The 18,345-nt window shown below is 38.6% G+C and overlaps 1 protein-coding gene across 4 annotated transcripts in view; it reads left to right on the top strand.

Annotated features, from left to right (window-relative positions):
* Positions 1-18,345, top strand: part of LOC129766224 (LON peptidase N-terminal domain and RING finger protein 1) — a 188,516-nt gene that overhangs the window by 13,885 nt on the left and 156,286 nt on the right. For all 4 annotated transcript variants that reach the window (XM_055766737.1, XM_055766740.1, XM_055766738.1 and 1 more), the window contains exon 2: positions 12,373-13,945. In XM_055766737.1, coding sequence (XP_055622712.1) covers positions 13,009-13,945 — 937 coding nt within the window. In that variant the 5' untranslated portion in view covers positions 12,373-13,008. The remainder of the gene's footprint in view (positions 1-12,372; positions 13,946-18,345) is intronic.

The following is an 18,345-nucleotide window of genomic DNA, read 5'->3' as shown; positions in this document are numbered from 1 at the left end:
CAATCAAAACTTTGAGAGTTCTGAGGCACCCCTAAATCATGTCCGATTGGGCTGAAATTTTGCACAGGTCATTTTTTTTGAGCCAATAAACAAAATGAAAATGGTCGGTGCTTTAAATTCGATAACTATTTATTTTCCATACCTTCATTGCCTCTCAGGTCCCAAAAGGTCGATTTTCGGCTAATTTTTTTTTATTCACAGATGACACAAATCTCGACGTTTTATGCATTTTTAAGTAATTTGGCATCGAAAAAAAAATCGATTTCCCAAATTTCCTTCACTCCCCCCTTGGAAGATTTTCGAGGATCAAAAAATCACAACTTTGAGCGCTAGGCACCCCTGAATCATGTCCGATTGACCTGAAACTTTGCACAGGTCATTTTTTTGGGCCTATAAAATGTACATGGTCGGTTTTTGAAATTTGACATGACCATTTTCGTTGTCACCCTAACCCATGCATGAATGCATGAAGAAATACAAAAGAAGGTTAACCAACAAGTTATTTAATTGCATTGGAATATTCAAATTTTCTACCAATAAATATGCAAAGAAAAGCGGTTTTTCTTCTTTTGCTTGTGAATATTTATAGTTAGCATGAATGGTTTGAACGATTCGAAAATGACGATTTTCCACATTGCAGTCATATTTATTATACATGTAAAACCTCTCAACACTTATTATAAAACATCGATTGATCACGATATAGAATGTTGGTAGAAAATTGTTGTAAAATGATAACAAGCAATGGGAGTGTTTCAAATGTAACTACCGTTTTGTCTCAAATTCCGAACACACGGATCTCATCGATGCGACAGTGTTTTTTTAGTAAGGTAAATTATGTTGGTTTTTTTCAGTCGAAAATATAATCTTGGTTTGTCTACTTTTTCAATGCTCTGCGGCGCGCCTGTGTCAAATCAGGTATTCGAATATTTCAAAAGACATAATTAAAATTATCTATTTCATGATTTACAGTAGTTTTATAGGATATTTTTACGGATTCACATGTTTTAAAGGTTTAGAAAAACCACCTTCTATTGGTGTCAATGCGCTCCTCATTTGACCTAACCTTTAATCAATCATCATACGATTATTTGGTACGTATTCAGGTCTTTTATGAATTATAACACTTACAAATATTGTAAACATCATGCTTGCATGCGATTTGTATCACATTTATGTGTCTTAATTATGTAATTTCGATGCTCATGGTTATGTAATCTCGGTGATCATGGTTTGTCCGATGCAATGATGTTGGTTCGTCCACATGATTACTATGGCAGTCGCTTGGAGCGCTGCAGTTTGTTTATGTTGAATAAAAGTTTCTATGTGTTGAGTGCTGCTCACTTTGAAAATGCCCAAGAAAAGGCAATATTCTGAACAAAGCCTAAATTGTGAATGGATCAATAGTAAACTCAAGCAATGAGAGATGCAACATCTACTTGAAAATTCGAATATCTTCATTCAAAAGTGTCGATATCGAAAACCGGACAAACCATGATCAATGTTTGGACAAACTTTGATCAGTGGTGGACAAACCATGATCACTTTGAAGAAAATCGTTAAAAAAATTAAATTTGGATAATTTGTTCGCCTTATGGTATTATTAGCAACTAGAGACTTGGGGCTTTTCAACAAACCCAAACTCGTATCGATTATATGAAGAAAAATCGATTTGCATTTACTAACTGCGTAAAAACACCCCAGATCGGACAAACCAAGATCATTTACGTTACTTGATTTTGAAAAAAAAAGTAGCAGAATTGCAGAAAAAATTTTCTATAACATTTCCAAGTTTTCCTGATGTTTACACTATTTATGTATCAAAATAATATCAATGGAAATGGGTGGACTGTTGTAAAAGATTGTTGTTCATAGGCTGATGGACTGCACTGGTATGGCTCCCTCTGATACTTCTATTATTTGTAATTTATACTATTTTAGCATTGTACATCCTTAATACACTAATGTGAGAAACTTTGAAATATTTCTAGCTTCCAAATTTGTTCAAACTCTAGTACAAGAAAAAAATAATACAAATTTAGATAAATGTACTGAATTTGAGAAGAATTTCTGTCTGAGAACTCTGTCTAGTATTCTTTTTCCTATGTTTTCTTCTTTTCCAATTTTTGTTTTATTAAGAAAACAGGGATTCTGATTTTTTATGATTTTTATGACAATGTTTTAAAGATAATACCCTAATCTTTTTTCGTCGGATGAATATCAGAGGTAAAATTATTATTAAATTTTGAATTTAACCGATGATAAGCAGACAGATAATAGTTCTTAAATAATAAAATAAATCATCTGATCCAACAACAACAAAAAAACGGGTGAGTTATATCTATGATATAACCGCAAGGTTGGCGGAGGCTTACCGTTGGCTTAGTAATTATTTGTTTGTACTGATCAATTTTTATGGAAATGAAGGATTGAATGAAACAATTTTCGAATTCAATTGCTTTTTAAGTAAACAATTTGAACGAATTACATGTAAGATTAATTCATGCATTGTAATTGATTATGTGCTTCGTTACAAGAAAATTTGATGATCGTCCTTTTACGTTTGGTATGATGATGTCTTGGACTGCCAAAATATGTGAACGGAAGAATCGTCAATGTATTTTACGTTTCCGTCTGAAATTCTTGCATCTTTCATGTGTACGTACTACTCGAACCGCGAATTTGCTTGATTCGATGCACTACAGGCACTCATTTTTGATTTGCACGTTTGACATGCACGTCAAACGCATATTGTTGAATCAATCGATGTTATCGCAGCAAATAGTTAACAGTATTTTGCCTAATCATCAAACGGTATACGTAGAAATTCAGTGAGCAGAAGATCTGAAGGCGTATCTTCCAAGGCAGTCTTGAATAACCGAGCCAAAGCGTTGTGTTCGTACTCACTTTTGTAGTTCGTGTTAGACACCCATTTTAGACAGCAAAAAAAAATCGAGGGGTTGTATCCGAGACACGACCTCTTAGGACGTAGGACTATGCAATCTTTTTTTTCGAAATTTGTTGCTTTATCATTTCAGATATTATTTGCGAATACGTCGAAATTTAATAAATAACTCCTTAGTAAAAAGTTCCGGAGACCCTGAAAATGTTTAATGGCTTATATGGCATATCAAACAAATCTTCTAAATCCGTTCGCAGCAAAAATAGTTATTAACGTTAACTTTATTCCATAAAAACGTGACCTGGTTTTCTGATTTGGCACCCTTTATGAAAGACGTAGTCCTACGTCAAAAAACATGCGGGTATAGAAGTACCACCGGCTTGCATGAATCAACAACTTCAACTTCTTTTTTATACAATTTTTATACTATAAATACTACTTTTTTAAACTTGCAAGTTCATTCTCTTCTCTCGTATATGAAATGACGACTTTCCCAGGCTCCTCACTTTAGAAGTACGTGTTAGGGAAATATATTCCAATACTCACAAAGGCAAATACAACAATACTCGCAGCTCGCACATATTTGCGAAGCGGATTACCTTCACCGCTAAGTTACTTGTTCGTGCCAATAGACCGATTAGAGTGAGGGATCTTGGTCTTGATGATGAAATTTTGTTTCCATCTGCACTAGCGTATGTTTCTAAAAATATTTTTCTTTATTGTAATAAGTGCGTAAAATATTTTCAAATACCTGTGATGTATCGAGAAAAAATATATGTATTATATAAGCGCCCGAAATCTTTCATTTTTTCGTTACATATTTCATTTTTCAAATTTCTATTGTATATCCTATATCCTTTACAATTTACATTACCTTCCTGAGAACAAGAGAGCAGAGGCGACGCGTGACCAACAGAGCTACCTGTTCAATTTCATTTGAAACATTAAAACAACAACAACAGTTACGATGACAGATTTTAATATTTTTATTTCTCAACATTTATCTGTACAGTAAAACCAGTTTTTGTGCGGTTTTTTATGCGAATTTTTTTGTGCGATTTTTTGGTGCGACTTTTTTGTGCGGTTTGTGAAAAAAAAAGTCATCGGTAATTTTTTTTTATCTTTGATATGTATTTTTTCGCTCTACACTGTGTAAGCTAATTCTCATTCTCATGTTTTTTTTGTTTGTTTTAAGGTTTCAGTAGGATCTTATTGAAAGGAGCAAAGAGTTGATTTTATAATCTGCGCAAGTGAGTAGGCCGCTTATGAAAGTGAAAAAAGGAAATCGAATGTTGATCACGAATGGAATCATTAGGATTTGGGTTATTTTCTTAAGGAAACTTTTTTTATGCGGTCCCTATCCACCACATAACAAAAAGTTTTTTTTCAAATCGTTTAGCGAACACGATTTTTTTGTGCGGTCCCTATCACCCGCACAAAAACAGGTTTGCCTGTATAACATTGATAGGTGCATCAGTTAAATCAACTATTTTTGCAAACATTTGGTATTTTGGTCTCCATAAATTGCTTCAATGTCTCGCTACGTTTTCACGACTGCGAGAAAAATGCTGCAAGAGTTGATATCTTATTGAAAAACCTCGACGTTTTCTTGTTGTTTTCTTGCACGAGTGAAGCAAAACCAAGTTCAATGCGTGTGCGCGACAGTGAATATATCCAGTGAGTAACCGTTGTTTCACCAATGTTTGCACATCAGATTTATCTCCGGACATTACAGCCGCGCCATCATAACTCTGGGCCACAATTTTGTCAGCATTAAGACCGAAGTACGCAGCTATTTCATCCACATGTCCGGCCAATGCAGCGAAGGATTTGGAACGTTAGCAGACAAACATGTATTATATGTATCGGGTTCAAGTTGTCGAATGAACAAAATCGATAAAAACGCTCGAATTAAAACAACACATCAACGAAAGAATACCACCACATCCACAGAAATCATGAATGAATTTGTTCGTTTTTTTTTTATTTGCATCACGCTCGCTCGTGGTGTTTGGTGCTGTGTACTCTCGCGGTCTCGTGCCCTCTCTAAAATTTTAATGACGTCAGGAGAAGGAAGAGAAACAGAAAAGGAAACGATGACAACCACGAACAAACACCGAAGAGTGGTGGTGTGTATTTTCCATCGTTTTCATTTTTACGCAAAGCGGCGTATTAGTAGTAGTAATCGTTTCATACGTAGTTGACTGTGTTTGCCCTGTGTTTGGAATTTCGGCGAATTCAGATTAATGGTTTGAACCCGGTAGTCACTACTGCTTATTTTGTAGCGTTGAGGCTGTGTTGCGTGCAGATTGGGGGTGTAATCAAGTGTAACTATCATATTATATTCTTCACGGTGGCTTTGAGTTCCACCAAAATAGAAAATAAAATAGGGATATTCGGAATAATATGGAATTCCCAAAAAATTACCTTCGATAATTCCTCATCCATGTTACAAATGTGAAATAATATACATTTTATTCTGAGATTGCCTACCTTTCCTATGAACAGTTTGAACAGGCGGAAGAGACGCCTCTGCAAGAGAGAGCGTGAGTGCGAGGGTGCGAAGAAGAAAGCGAGACAGCGAAAGAGATAGCGAGATAGAGAGAGACAGAGAAAGAGAAAGAGAAAACGAGAGCGAGCGAGAGAGAGAGCAAGAGAGAACGAGGGAGAGCGAAGGAGAGAACGAAAGAGAGCTAGAGAACGAAAAAGAGAACGAGAGAGAAAGCGAGAAAGCGAAAGAGAGAACGAGAGAGTGAAGGAGAGAACGAGAGAAAGCAAGAGAGAACGAGAGAAAAGGGCAAGAAACCGGCAAAAGAGAACGAGAGAGCAAAAGAGAGAACGTGTGAGAGAAAGTGGTTAATGAATAGGTGGAAAGAGAGATCTGGATTGAGATTTATAGAAAAATATAACAAAATTGAGATTAATAATAATATAAAGAATTGAATTCCTCCGAGAACCTATCGTCGATTACCATGAACTGTGGACAAAAGTGCAGGAGGCATATAATATGCCATTCCCGATGCTACATGGTGAGTTCCTGTTTATGCCATGCCGAAAAGGATTCGTGAAGTTATTTGGACTAAAGAATTTGCGGCGAAATATTAATCATTTTTTGATCATAATTTTACTTCGTACAATCTGCTTCGTGAAATTTAGTTTAATCTTTTTTTCCACTGATTATTAGTCAATGAAAATGATTTCTTTTGTTATCTTACTGTATTGCTTTCTTGAATTGTTTTGCTAGCAAGTTTCCTCGAAGCTGTTATGTAAATGATAAATGAAAATTTCCCTTCCTGGTCTTATTGCTTTGTTCGTCACTGTATGTTCTATGTCAAGTGAATTATCTAAACAAAAATTGTTATTTAATTGTCAAAATTAATTTCCAGTAAGTCGAAATATAGTAATTATGCAAAATTGAAAAAAAATGCGATTCACTAACAGAATAATTGCACTGAAATTTTCCATTAAAAATTTTCGAGAACCTTCTTTGATTTTCCCAAACAACGATTCTACGAATCATTCTTCTCATTCTTCCGAAATGGCGAGGAAATTCACAGAATCGTAATTGAACCAAATTCTTCTTAACTTGCACACACATGTACAGAGCAAAATTCATGAGAATAATGATCATTGCTCTGGCGACGTAATGGTACTTATTGCCACCGCCAATGATAAGGCAAGCGTCTATTTTTAGTGTGGATCAAACATCGCTCTCATATTTCCCATCCGTCCATCTGTTCGTCCGTCCTTCGTTTCCCCCCACAATGGACAGCACAAATAAAGTGAATCATTCTGGTTTGTCCCAAGCGGCGTCGATTACACAACACCGCGAGCAACATCCGACATTCTGTGCTGCAGTTATGACAAATCGACAAAAATGAATATAAACAGCAGCGATTTCTTCATTTGTACATAGGTACACATTCCCTTAGTTGGTTTCCCCGATGAGGGCGACATTTGTGGGACCGAAATGACACCGGAAAAAATTGAAGCTGACGTGTTAAATACAACCCCGCGGTGTGTCATGAGGGTGTCTATTTTCGGCTGTCTAAATAATAGGGATGGGCTGTTGTTACGTAAATAATTTGTTTGTGTCCACCCCCGCGCCTTCAGGGAGAACTCTGCAGTTTGTTCAACTCTGTCTTCGGTGGTTTGGTTAATTGGAGGTGATGCGTGTGTGTGTTTGTTGGCGAGTGTTCGCTGTTGGTTTTCGATCAACCGATTATTTCCATAATTGACGGATTTCGCGCCAACTCGACCAGATGTTGGCATGACCCTCTCAGAACTTAATGAAAATTTCTGACCTTACCTAATTGAGCAACTTGGCATACTTAGGCCATCTACACACTAGGCAACCTAAGTTGGAAAGCAACTTAACGAATCTGTCAAAAAAGTTGAGAACATGTGTAATCAAATGGGAGCATACACACTAGGCAACTGGCAACTTTGGTCGGACCAACTTTTTCGAACTCAGCATGTCGAGTCGCGCGCGATTTGTGTCGGCAACCTTTTCGTTCAATTGATGTTGACATTTCGATTTCTGCGTTCGTTGAGTTTCGGCATTTGTCAGTTGCAATACCAAACATTGTTTCCAAAATTGAATTAGTTTACAAAAACACGAATGAAATGTAAGGATTTTACTCATTTGATATACAATTTCATATATTGTTTTATTGTTTTCAGGTGAAAATATTACGGAGCAAGACGCAGTTATTGTGGCGGTCGCTCTTCATACATTCGTGTGTATGTATGGATTCGGGGTAATCGGTCACTTTAAAAACAATGAATCAGATCGTGAATTACGAGAGAGCACTCCGGTAAAAACATTGTTTCATTAAATAACTCGCAACTTTCCTGCCTTCTAGACCCGCATGACATGATTCACTAGAATGATGCATCTTCAATTAACACCGGATCTACGAATGAAATAGAGGGAGAGAGAACAGAACCATAGCTGACCACAGTCCCGGCGATGCTTCAATGGATGCTGATTTAACCACTACCGAGATCATGTCGGAGGTGATACATGAGAACATTACGGCACTACTGCGAGAATTTAACAAACATTCGAATTCGCTAGCGATAAAATGTTCAACATGAATGTTTCAATTTCATCATTTGTTTTTGTTTTATGTGAAATATTATTAAAGTCGCCTGCCCAAGAGCAACACGTTATATTTTCTTGTCTTTTTCATGCAATCACTAAATTTGTAGTGATGATGATTATCTGTTTCATGCAGTTGATTTGAATATTGGACTGAATTGGAAGCATTTTTCTACACAAATGTTGTACTATAAAGCTGCTCGTTTTTATATCAATGAGAGTGTTGAAAAGTTACGTATATATTGATGCTTCTGATTTTATTTCTTTTCGTTCGAATTAAGGAAAAATCTAAGCAAAACAGATTTTTTGAAAACAAACTGTTTTATTAATAATTCGCTTTCCATATGATTTCCTGGGGTAATTGAAGAAAAGACATCTCAGCTAGCGTAATGACGTGTGATGCATGATGACGGATGAAAATGATTTTATCACGTTTGAGTTGCCTCAATGTGCAGAGCTGAGTTGGAGATCCGATTGACATCGCCAACATAGATCGGGTTGCGGTTGCGTAATGTGTAGATGGCCTTAGTTTTCGAAAATTTATCTAGACTAACATATGGAAAGGGCCAAATATTTTTGACCATTTTTTTATATATTTTTTTTATTCGAAAATGGTAAGTCCTACAAAAAAGTGATCGATGAAAGAGTTTTAGGAAAATAATTGAATTTTCAGTAAAAAATACTATATTTTAAATAAAAAATATTTGAAATCCTACACTGAAAAAATCGATTTTAAAAACTAAAAGTCGATTTTCTCAAAATGGTCATCTCAAATTACGATGAAATGGTAGGTAAATGGTAGATAAATTTATATCCTACAACTCTTCCATACATTGCAACTTGTGCATTAGGGTGCCAAAGAATGTATGGGAAAACATCGACCCTAATATTTCAAAAAGTTACTTTTTACAAAATGTTCACCACCTCGAAAAAACACCCTATGAAAAATATCAGCTCAATCGGACTTAAGGGAGAGTGGCGCAAAAAGAAATAAACTTTATGATTCTCGCGCGAATAGTCATCGAGGGTAGACAGGCTCTTCGTTTGATCCGTGATCAAATGTAGTTCTTGCTCGTTTCTCTGTATGTGGTGACAAAACTCAGTTGTAGTTGAAAAGTGCTGTTCCCGTAGCTCTCCGTAAAGTTATTTGACGAAATTTTATAATGACCTCGTTTATAAACTTGGTTTTATTAGTTTAATAAGCATAAATTGTGTGGGAAATGCTCATGCTACCGGTGAAAAAACTTCACGCTTTGTTTGCCCGGTTTGAATGTGTTTAGTCTTCTCTCGTTTTTTGCATTCTCTTGTACCCGATGTGTGTAGGTATAAGCTAGGAAGATCTGTGACCGAATCGATTAAAATATAAAACGATTCTTCGAGCAGTGTCGGGAAAGCCTATAAGATACATACTTGCAATAGCGATAAGTGATATTTTTGTTTATCGATCCGTGCGTTGTTCGGGATTGTTTATGTGTCTCTTCGATGAGGCAAGTTATGTGTGTTAATAAGCGAATCGAAACAGGCTCGGTGGTTGCCAGAATTTCTATCGCATTCACATTTGATTCCTGCAATTATATTATCACCGTGATTGGATGCATCGTAGCTATTCAGAGCGCCCAGTTTTTCAAAGCTAAGTTTATTTTTTTTTTTAATTATCGTTTTTCGTCCACCTGGCGACCTAATCATTTATCATAACATAGCTTATCAGTAGGAATTTGAATAAAAAGCAAGTGGATGGATGGTTTCTTTTGTTTAACGATTTTATTTCCCTTAGTTTTATTTTGGAGGTATTTCCCGGTGACCTTCTCAGGTTTCTCATGGATTCTCCATCTTCGGGTATAAAAAAAAATCAGAAAGTAGAAAGTATAACAATGTTGTAGGTTCGCTTTATTGCAGAGTTGTTCCTCGGTGATCTTCCCAGGTTTCTCATGTATCGTCGTCGGACCGTCATCGTCGGGTATGAAAAATTCAAAAAATCAGAAAAAAAACGATTTTTGCTGTTTCTCGGAGACCAAAGATTTCTCATGGATCCTTCGCGCTGGGTTGAAAAATATTCCAAAAACTAGAAGGTAGCGACGAGATTGTTCACGAAATACACTGTAAATTTAGATGTAGAGGTTTTTCACGGTTACCTTCTTAGGTTTCTGAAGGATAACTTCCGTCGTTGGGTGTCAAAATACGTGAATAATTGAAAAGTTCGACAGAATGAATACAAAAATATCGTCAGTTCGGCCACCGGGCAATCGGAATATATGCGATTTCCGAGATTTTGTTTTGTCGAGAGGTTGAAAGTCCGCGTTTACAGAATCCCATCACTTACCGCAGTGAATCCTGATTATTACCTCTTCCCACTAATAACTATACCTTCCATGATAATCGCTAGAGAACCACGCTATAGAGGCGACCCTTCCGGCCTTCGGGCGGCGATTATCATACTAACATTCCTTCCCTTCCCCTGGTGACTGTAAGGACGTGGCCGGCGTCGTTACTGACCATTTAAAGCTCGAATCACCGAATATTGCACAACGAGAATGATTTGCTAGTCCCAAGCGTCATTCTGTGTGTTCTTTGTACAATTTGGTTGGTTCAGGTCAATCACGGAGAGCAACTAGGAATTGTACACTCTACCCAAGCTCAAGCTGAAAAAAAAAATTAGTTTCAAAAAAATATTGAAAAACAGGAAGTGGGTTATATCTATGGTATAACCGCAAGGGTGACGTAGGACTATCGTTGATTTAGAGATCATTTGTTTGAAGTTGAATCTGAATTCATTCTGAATGAATGAATATTTGGAGAACTTCGAAAACGAGAGCGTTACGTTGGAGGCACAAGGTTTTATGCATCCAATATTGGATACGGAAATATCCTACTGATAGGGAAGAATAATCTTCAGAAGCTATCCTGTGAATTGCGATTGATTGAAAAATCACAAAACCAAATGTATTTGGTCACAGTGTTACATGGGTAGAAAACATTAAAATAAACTCTTTCACATGAATGTATTTTAAAATTCCCAGAGGAACTGACAGATTATTTTCAGTAACGATTAGATATTTCCACAGTTTCCTCGATACTGGAAGCCCACCAGTGGTTAATGCTAACTCGATAACCATCTGTTAATAGCACTTGATTGAAAAATATTTGGTCACAGTGTTACATGGATAGAAAACATTCAAATAAACTCTTTCACATGAATGTATTTTTAAATTCCCAGAGGAACTGGCAGATTATTTTCCGGATCTTTCTCGATGCTGAATGGTATCCAAACGGAAAGAATTCCGCGCGTGTGTGTGTGTGTAGCGGCTGTTTCGAGATCTTCCCGGGGAACCGTTTGTGGCATCACTCTCCTCCTGATGAATTTCCCTTCTGGCCTAAGGTGCACAAACAGGCTCTTGGTGACACCGTTCATCCGCGCTTTCATGATAAATGAAGAGCTTCACCACAACAGCGACAACATGCTCCAATTGCTGTTCAATTAGAACTGAGTGGATTTCCAAGCGGCGCTCGCTTATATACCGATTAGTGATTTCAATAGCCTGTTTTGAAAGCAAATTTAAGACTATTGAAACAAGTTTTTGGATCAGAAAGTAACAAGTATATAACGCGTAGACATTTTATCTTTCGAATGAAGTGTTTATCATACCATTTCGTTCAGTTGTTTAGGAGCTATTAACACTTAAAATCTCGGTCTCCGGCGTAACGCTTTCGTTTTCGAAACTTTGATTTTACACCCCGGTATAGAAATGAAAGATGTAGTCCTACGTCAAAAGTTTTTGTTAGAAAAACTTTTTTGTCTAAAATATGCACAAGTTGCGATGTATGGAAGAGTTGTAGGGCAGATATTTATCTACCATTTATCTACCATTTATCTACCATTTCATCAAAATCTGAGATGACCATTTTGAGAAACCGACTTTTAGTTTTAAAATCGATTTTTTTTCAGTGTAGGGTTTAAAAAATATTTTTTCAGTATTTTGTTTTCTGAAAATTCAATTATTTTCCTAAAACCCTTTCATAGATCACTTTTTTGTAGGACTTACCATTTTGGAGTAAAAAATTGAAAGAAAGGGTCAAAAAAATTTGGCCCTTTCCATATGTTAGTTTATATAAATTTTCGGAAAACTAAGTATGCCAAATTGAAAGAAAGTTTCATTAAGTTCTGAGAGGGTCATGCCAATCCCATATACGAGTTGGCGCGAAATCCGTCAATATCGACAGATGGACGGGATAATACTTTCCGGAAGGCACGTGGTACATGTCCACCCACGTCGATACCACCAAAACCACACTGAAGAGTGCTCTTGTAATAATATTATTCTTGCTTTGACTATTACTGACAGTTTTATTTCTGTTCTTTCTCCCCCAGCTCATCCCCCTATAGCTAGCCGGAGGAACCAGTAGGAACGAAGCGTTTCCGGGGAAGCGCCATTGTCTGCTTCGCAAGTGGCAAGTGGAGAAATTGAATTTCCAAGCGTGCAATCAAGCGCACTTCTCCGTTCTTTCTCCGGCGAAAAGTGGAAGTCCAGTGTTATTTGCAACGGAGTGTGCGGTTAGCGCGAATAAAAATGCGCTCTTGAGAAATTCGTTAGAATTTTCCGACGCAACACAGAAGAAGAAAAAAAATATATCGGTGAAGGAAAGTGCCCCCGGTGCGTGTTAATGAAGTGATTTGAATCGTTCCGAGCCTGGTTCACGACGGCAGCGGTGGTAATGACGAAGATTGAGATGATCGTGTGGGGTGTTTAGAGGTTTAGATCGAATCACACCCAAGTAGAAAAAAAATAGTGCAAGTGAGCAGGAGAAAATCAGGTCGAGCACGTGTCAAATGCGCCGCGATCTCCGGTACAAGTGCGGTGTCCTCGGAAGCGTAAGGTGGGGCCGGTTTTGCACTGTTCCAAAAATAGATTGCACACTACCTGTGAGAGGGATTAATTGCCGCTAGTTAGGAAGTGTGAGGAGAAAATTAATAAACCGTTTGCGATACTTCACAGCTGCGGCTGCGATGGCGGCGATGACAGATCTAGCAAAGGATGCATTTATGAGCCGTGATTACCTGTTGGCGTGCGAACTGTTCGAGCAGTATTTTCGGGAGTACTGCGAGTCTCGGCAGGTCAGCGAGACGGTGACGAGTGATATGAGCGCGGAATCGAGCACACCAAGCGGCCATCCGCGCCGGCAGCTGCTCTCCGTGTACTACGGCTACGGGGATTCGCTGGCGAAGGCCGGGCGGCTCGAGGATGCCCTGGACGTGTACGCGCACATTAGTGGGACACTCGAGTGCGGGGGGTTGATCCCACTGGACAAGCTGAAGCATCTGACAGCCTCGCTGATCGAGGCCGTCCTCACCAAGCGGACCAATGAATCTAGTTATAGTTTGAATAAAATTTGTAGTGATAGTGCCGTAGACCCACTGTGCTGCCCAATCTGTGAAGATGTGTTGCGTTATCCGGTGACGGCCACCTGTGGTCACACCTTCTGCCGACAGTGCTGCTTCGGTCACACCCAGTGCACTGTTTGTCACCAGAGGTTTCCGACGATCTCCAGTTGTTCCCAGTCGGGACAGACGCTTTCCGTCAGCCCATTGGGGCTGGGAGCGTCGGCAACGACCACATCGTCGTTGACCCTGCTGCCGCCGCCGGTGGGAGGTAGCGCCGCACCATCGACAGCTACATCGTCATCAACGGCGATTAACCATGACAAAGTGGCGTCGGACGTTCCTGCGGATGTCGCTGATACAGTGACGCTTGTTGCTGCTGCTGAAAACGATAGTGGCGATAGTTTGATCGGTTTCGAGCAGGACATTCTGGTGCGCCGACTGGTCGAACGTTGGTGGGGTCCGGAGCTTAAGGCTGCTGAGCTGAACGAGGAAACCCAGCGTTACCTGGACAGTAACGCGCTGGATGACGCGTTACGCAGTTGCAACCAGAGTCTCGAACACGGTAAGTTCCGGCTTTGCTCTATTCAAGACAGCGAATTTAGTTTGAATTTAACATTTTGAATCTCAGTCAAAATCTACAATTTTCTCCTGAAGGCTTCCTCCAAACTTGAAGACAGAAAATAATACTCGAAACACTCATATTCAATTGCGTTATCCCTCTCTAGATAGCATCATTGCATTGATTCTTTATAATACTCTCCTGTTACAGTGAGAACTTGAATATGTTCTCGTTGTGTGTTTGTAAAAAAATAATTCTCGAATTGGGAAAAGAACGTAGAGAAAAAAAAAATAGTGGAAGTATTGACCATCGATACCCGATACTTTTCTCCATTTTTCGGATAGTTTTTGATTCATTTGATAATCAAATTTTGATTTGAATTGGATGAATTCGGTTGTTGGGTTTTCCAAGTATATAGGATTTTTCTTTAGAAGGCCCCTCGATATGCTTGATTGAAATTGACTTGACATATTTCTTTTTCCGCCCTCATTCGATTGTGATTACGACTCATTGCGATTCTTTTTGTATAATACTATTAAACACTCGAAATTGGAATTAATCTTCGTTTCACATTAAGGGTTCTTTATCACTATTTCAGCTAGCTAACTAATCCCAGAACTTATTTCGAGACACAAAACTATATTTGAGTTTCTCTTTTTAAAATTATACAGATAGTGTCATTGAAATCATGGTTCAAACACTATCCTTTTGTAGTGAGAGGTCGACTATGTTCTTGTTATTTTTTTTTGTAAATCTTCATGCTCCATTTAAAAAACTACTTAGAAAAATATCACTGGTAGTATTGTCTTTCGCTTACTTATTATTTCTCCCATTTTTCTGATAGTATTAGGCTGTCAAAAAAGTCCTGCGGTATTTCCGCGAGGTGTCGTTGTAAGCGCGTAGTTCTAGTTGTATTCATTGTATCGAGTCATACTATAGCTTGTTGGAAAGGTATTTTTGCGCGCTATAATAGAGTCCTTGACAGTGTTTTGTTTGGTTAAGTCGTTCGTGAGTTATAGTGTCGCAAATATGGAGCAAAATAAAGAGAAAATCCGACATATTTTACAGTACTACTATGACAAAGGCAAAAATGCATCTCAAGCTGCCAATAAAATTTGTGCAGTTTATGGACCCGATACAGTTTCCATTTCCACCGCACAACGATGGTTTCAACGTTTTCGTTCTGGTGTAGAGGTCGTCGAAGATGCGCCACGCTCCGGAAGGCCTGTCGTCGAAAATTGCGACAAAATCGCTGAATTAGCCGAGAAAGACCGGCATAGTAGCAGCCGTAGCATCGGCCAAGAGCTGGGGATAAGTCATCAAACCGTTATTAACCATTTGAAGAAGCTTGGATTCACAAAGAAGCTCGATGTATGGGTGCCACACACGTTGACGCAAAAAAAATCTTTGACCGTATCGACGCATGTGAACCGCTGCTGAATCGCAATAAAATCGACCCGTTTCTGAAGCGGATGGTGACTGGCGATGAAAAGTGGGTCACTTACGACAACGTGAAGCGCAAACGGTCGTGGTCGAAGCCCGCTGAAGCGGCTCAGACGGTGGCCAAGCCCTCATTAACGGCCAGGAAGGTTCTGCTGTGTGTTTGGTGGGATTGTCAAGGAATAATCTATTATGAGCTGCTTCCCTATGGCCAAACGCTCAATTCGGACCTGTACTGCCAACAACTGGACCGCTTGAAGGTAGCACTCATGAAGAAGAGGCCATCTTTGTCTTCCATCAGGACAACGCCAGGCCACACACTTCTTTGGTGACGCGCCAGAAGCTCCGGGATCTCGGATGGGAGGTTCTTTTGCATCCGCCGTATAGTCCGGACCTTGCACCAAGTGACTACCACCTGTTTTTGTCCATGGTGAACGAGCTAGGTAGTCAGAAGTTAGCCACAAAAGAGGCCTGTGAAAATTGGCTATCCGAGTTTTTTACCAATAAGGAAGCGAGCTTCTATAACAAGGGTATTATGAAGTTGGCATCTCGTTGGGAACAAGTCATCGAACAAAACGGCGCATATTTGACTTAAAACAGATGACTAATTTTATGAACAAATGAAAATTCAAAAAAATACCGCAGGACTTTTTTGACAGCCTAATATTTGAACTTTACGTTGGGACAATGATACATATTTTGAGGTTTTCCACGAATCAATCAATTTATTGTTTTTATTGTTATTGTTATTAACGCTTATTAGTTGATTTGATATTCGTCAATTGTAATATGTCAGAGCATGATTACTGACATATTACAATTGACGAATATCAAATCAACTCGTCTTTGGAGTTGGCAGCACTATCTCAGATTTCAGTGAAACGTTGTGGGTGTAAATACATTGGTCATTCAAGCAATTTTGCATACTTGAAATCTTCAAAAAAGACTTCTTTAGACTACTTTTTGGAAAAGTTGAAAAATTATTTCTTATTTTTTTACAAAAAATTATAACTCAAAATCTATTATACCTACAAAGTTCTGGTAAAAGGATGAAATGTAGGAAATTGTTTCAATTTTCATAAAAAAATATTTTTAAAAAATAAGAAAAACTACACTAAAAAAAGTTGTTTATAAAATTGAAATTATTTTTCTCAAAAACGTTTTTCGTAATTCTCAAAAAAAAAATTGAAGTCCTCACAATTTCCATCAAGTAACCCATACATTTGGATACTTTTACAGGGAAAAAGTTTTCCTAGCGGCAACTTTATCATGTTTTCTTTGAAAAAACAGGAAGTGGGTTATATCTATGGTATAACCGCAAGGGTGACGTAGGACTATCTTTGATTTAGAGATCATTTGTTTGAAGTTGAATCTAAATCCATCCTGAATGAATGAATAAATAAATATTTGGGTGACTTCAAAAACGAGAGTGTTACGTTGGAGACTCAAGGTTTTATGCATCCAATATTGGATACAAAAAACCTTGTTCTGAAGAATAATCTTCAGAAGCTTTCCTGCTAACTGCCCTTGATAGACAAATCACAAAACCAAATGTATGTGGTCGCAGTATTATATGGATAGAAAACATTAAAATAAACTCGCTTGAATGTAATTTTCAATTCCAAGGGGAACTGGCAGATTATTTTTCAGCAACGATCATTTCTTTCCAGGTTTCCTCTCGATAACCAGCAAACGAAAAGAGTTGCGCACGTGTATGTGTATGTGTGGCGGCTGCTTCTATGTCTTCCCGAGGAACCGTATTTCGATGCTGATACTCTCTTGGTCACGAGAGTTTCAGCATCGGCTTTTCTGCGCTCCCTCACAGTTCAAACAAACTGATTGCATTTCAGGTCAGGTCAGGCCAGGTAATGAATCCCTCGATCCCTCGCCGTTCAGCTCGTTCAGTAACGATGTTGTCTTGTCGATGTCCTCAGGCGTCGTGCACAAATTACGTAACGCTAAAAATCCGAATTTTGAACCACCTCTCCCCCCCCTTTCGTAACGCAATTTCCTATCTCTAATAAACAGAAAGTAACGCAACATCTACCCCCTCCCCCCTTATCGCGTTACGTAATTTGTGCACGACGCCTCACGAAAAATGAATCGGTTTCACCACCAGAATATCATTTCAGTATGCTTTTCGTGCGTGATTGAATCGAGAGAAGGTGTGGTTTACGATGGCAATTTGGAAGGCAAACTAGAGGAGAATGAACTCTCTGAGTATGAAAATTTCGGCGACTGAGCAATAATCGATTGAAAATTATATAATTTTCGCGATACGAAACATTTTCCGTTTTTCATGTTATGCATCCAATATTGGATACCAAAATATCCTACTGATGGGAAAGAATAATCTTCAGAAGCTTTCCAGCTAATTACACTTCATTGAAAAATTACGAAATCAAATATATTTGGTCGCTGTGTTAGTCATTCGGTGGTAAGGCACACAAAGTCAGCTCGGATAAGCGCACCAGTAGCAGGATAGGTGGAGAAGCCACATCGCTATCGACCGGGAACTTTGCGTGAAATTCATCGCTATCGGAAGTCGACCGAATTGCTGATCCGCAAGCTACCTTTGCAGCATTTGGTTCATGGAATTGCTCAGGACTTCAAAACCGACTTGCGCTTCCAAAGTTCCGCGGTTATGACGCTGCAGGAGGCTTATTCGAAGATACCAATTTGTGTGCTATCCATGCAAAACGCGTCACATCATGCCCAAGGACATCCAGCTGGTCCATCGTATCCAAGGAGAGGGTGCTATATTAGCTTAGCATATAATCAGCGGCCCTTTTCAGGGCTCCAAATTTGATGGATTAGAGTACAGAAAAGTTTTTTACAGGCCGAACTGAAAGGAGCATTTAGCGAAAATCGTGGTTTCGATAATAATTCGTTACCGATAGGTGCCATGGATATGGATTTCTTAATGAAGAATATGAAATACATGACATGATGTAGTGAATATA

The sequence above is a fragment of the Toxorhynchites rutilus genome, chromosome 2 (genome assembly GCF_029784135.1).
Source record: "Toxorhynchites rutilus septentrionalis strain SRP chromosome 2, ASM2978413v1, whole genome shotgun sequence".
Classification (NCBI taxonomy): Eukaryota; Metazoa; Arthropoda; class Insecta; order Diptera; family Culicidae; genus Toxorhynchites; species Toxorhynchites rutilus.
This window is presented reverse-complemented; position numbering and strand designations above follow the sequence as displayed.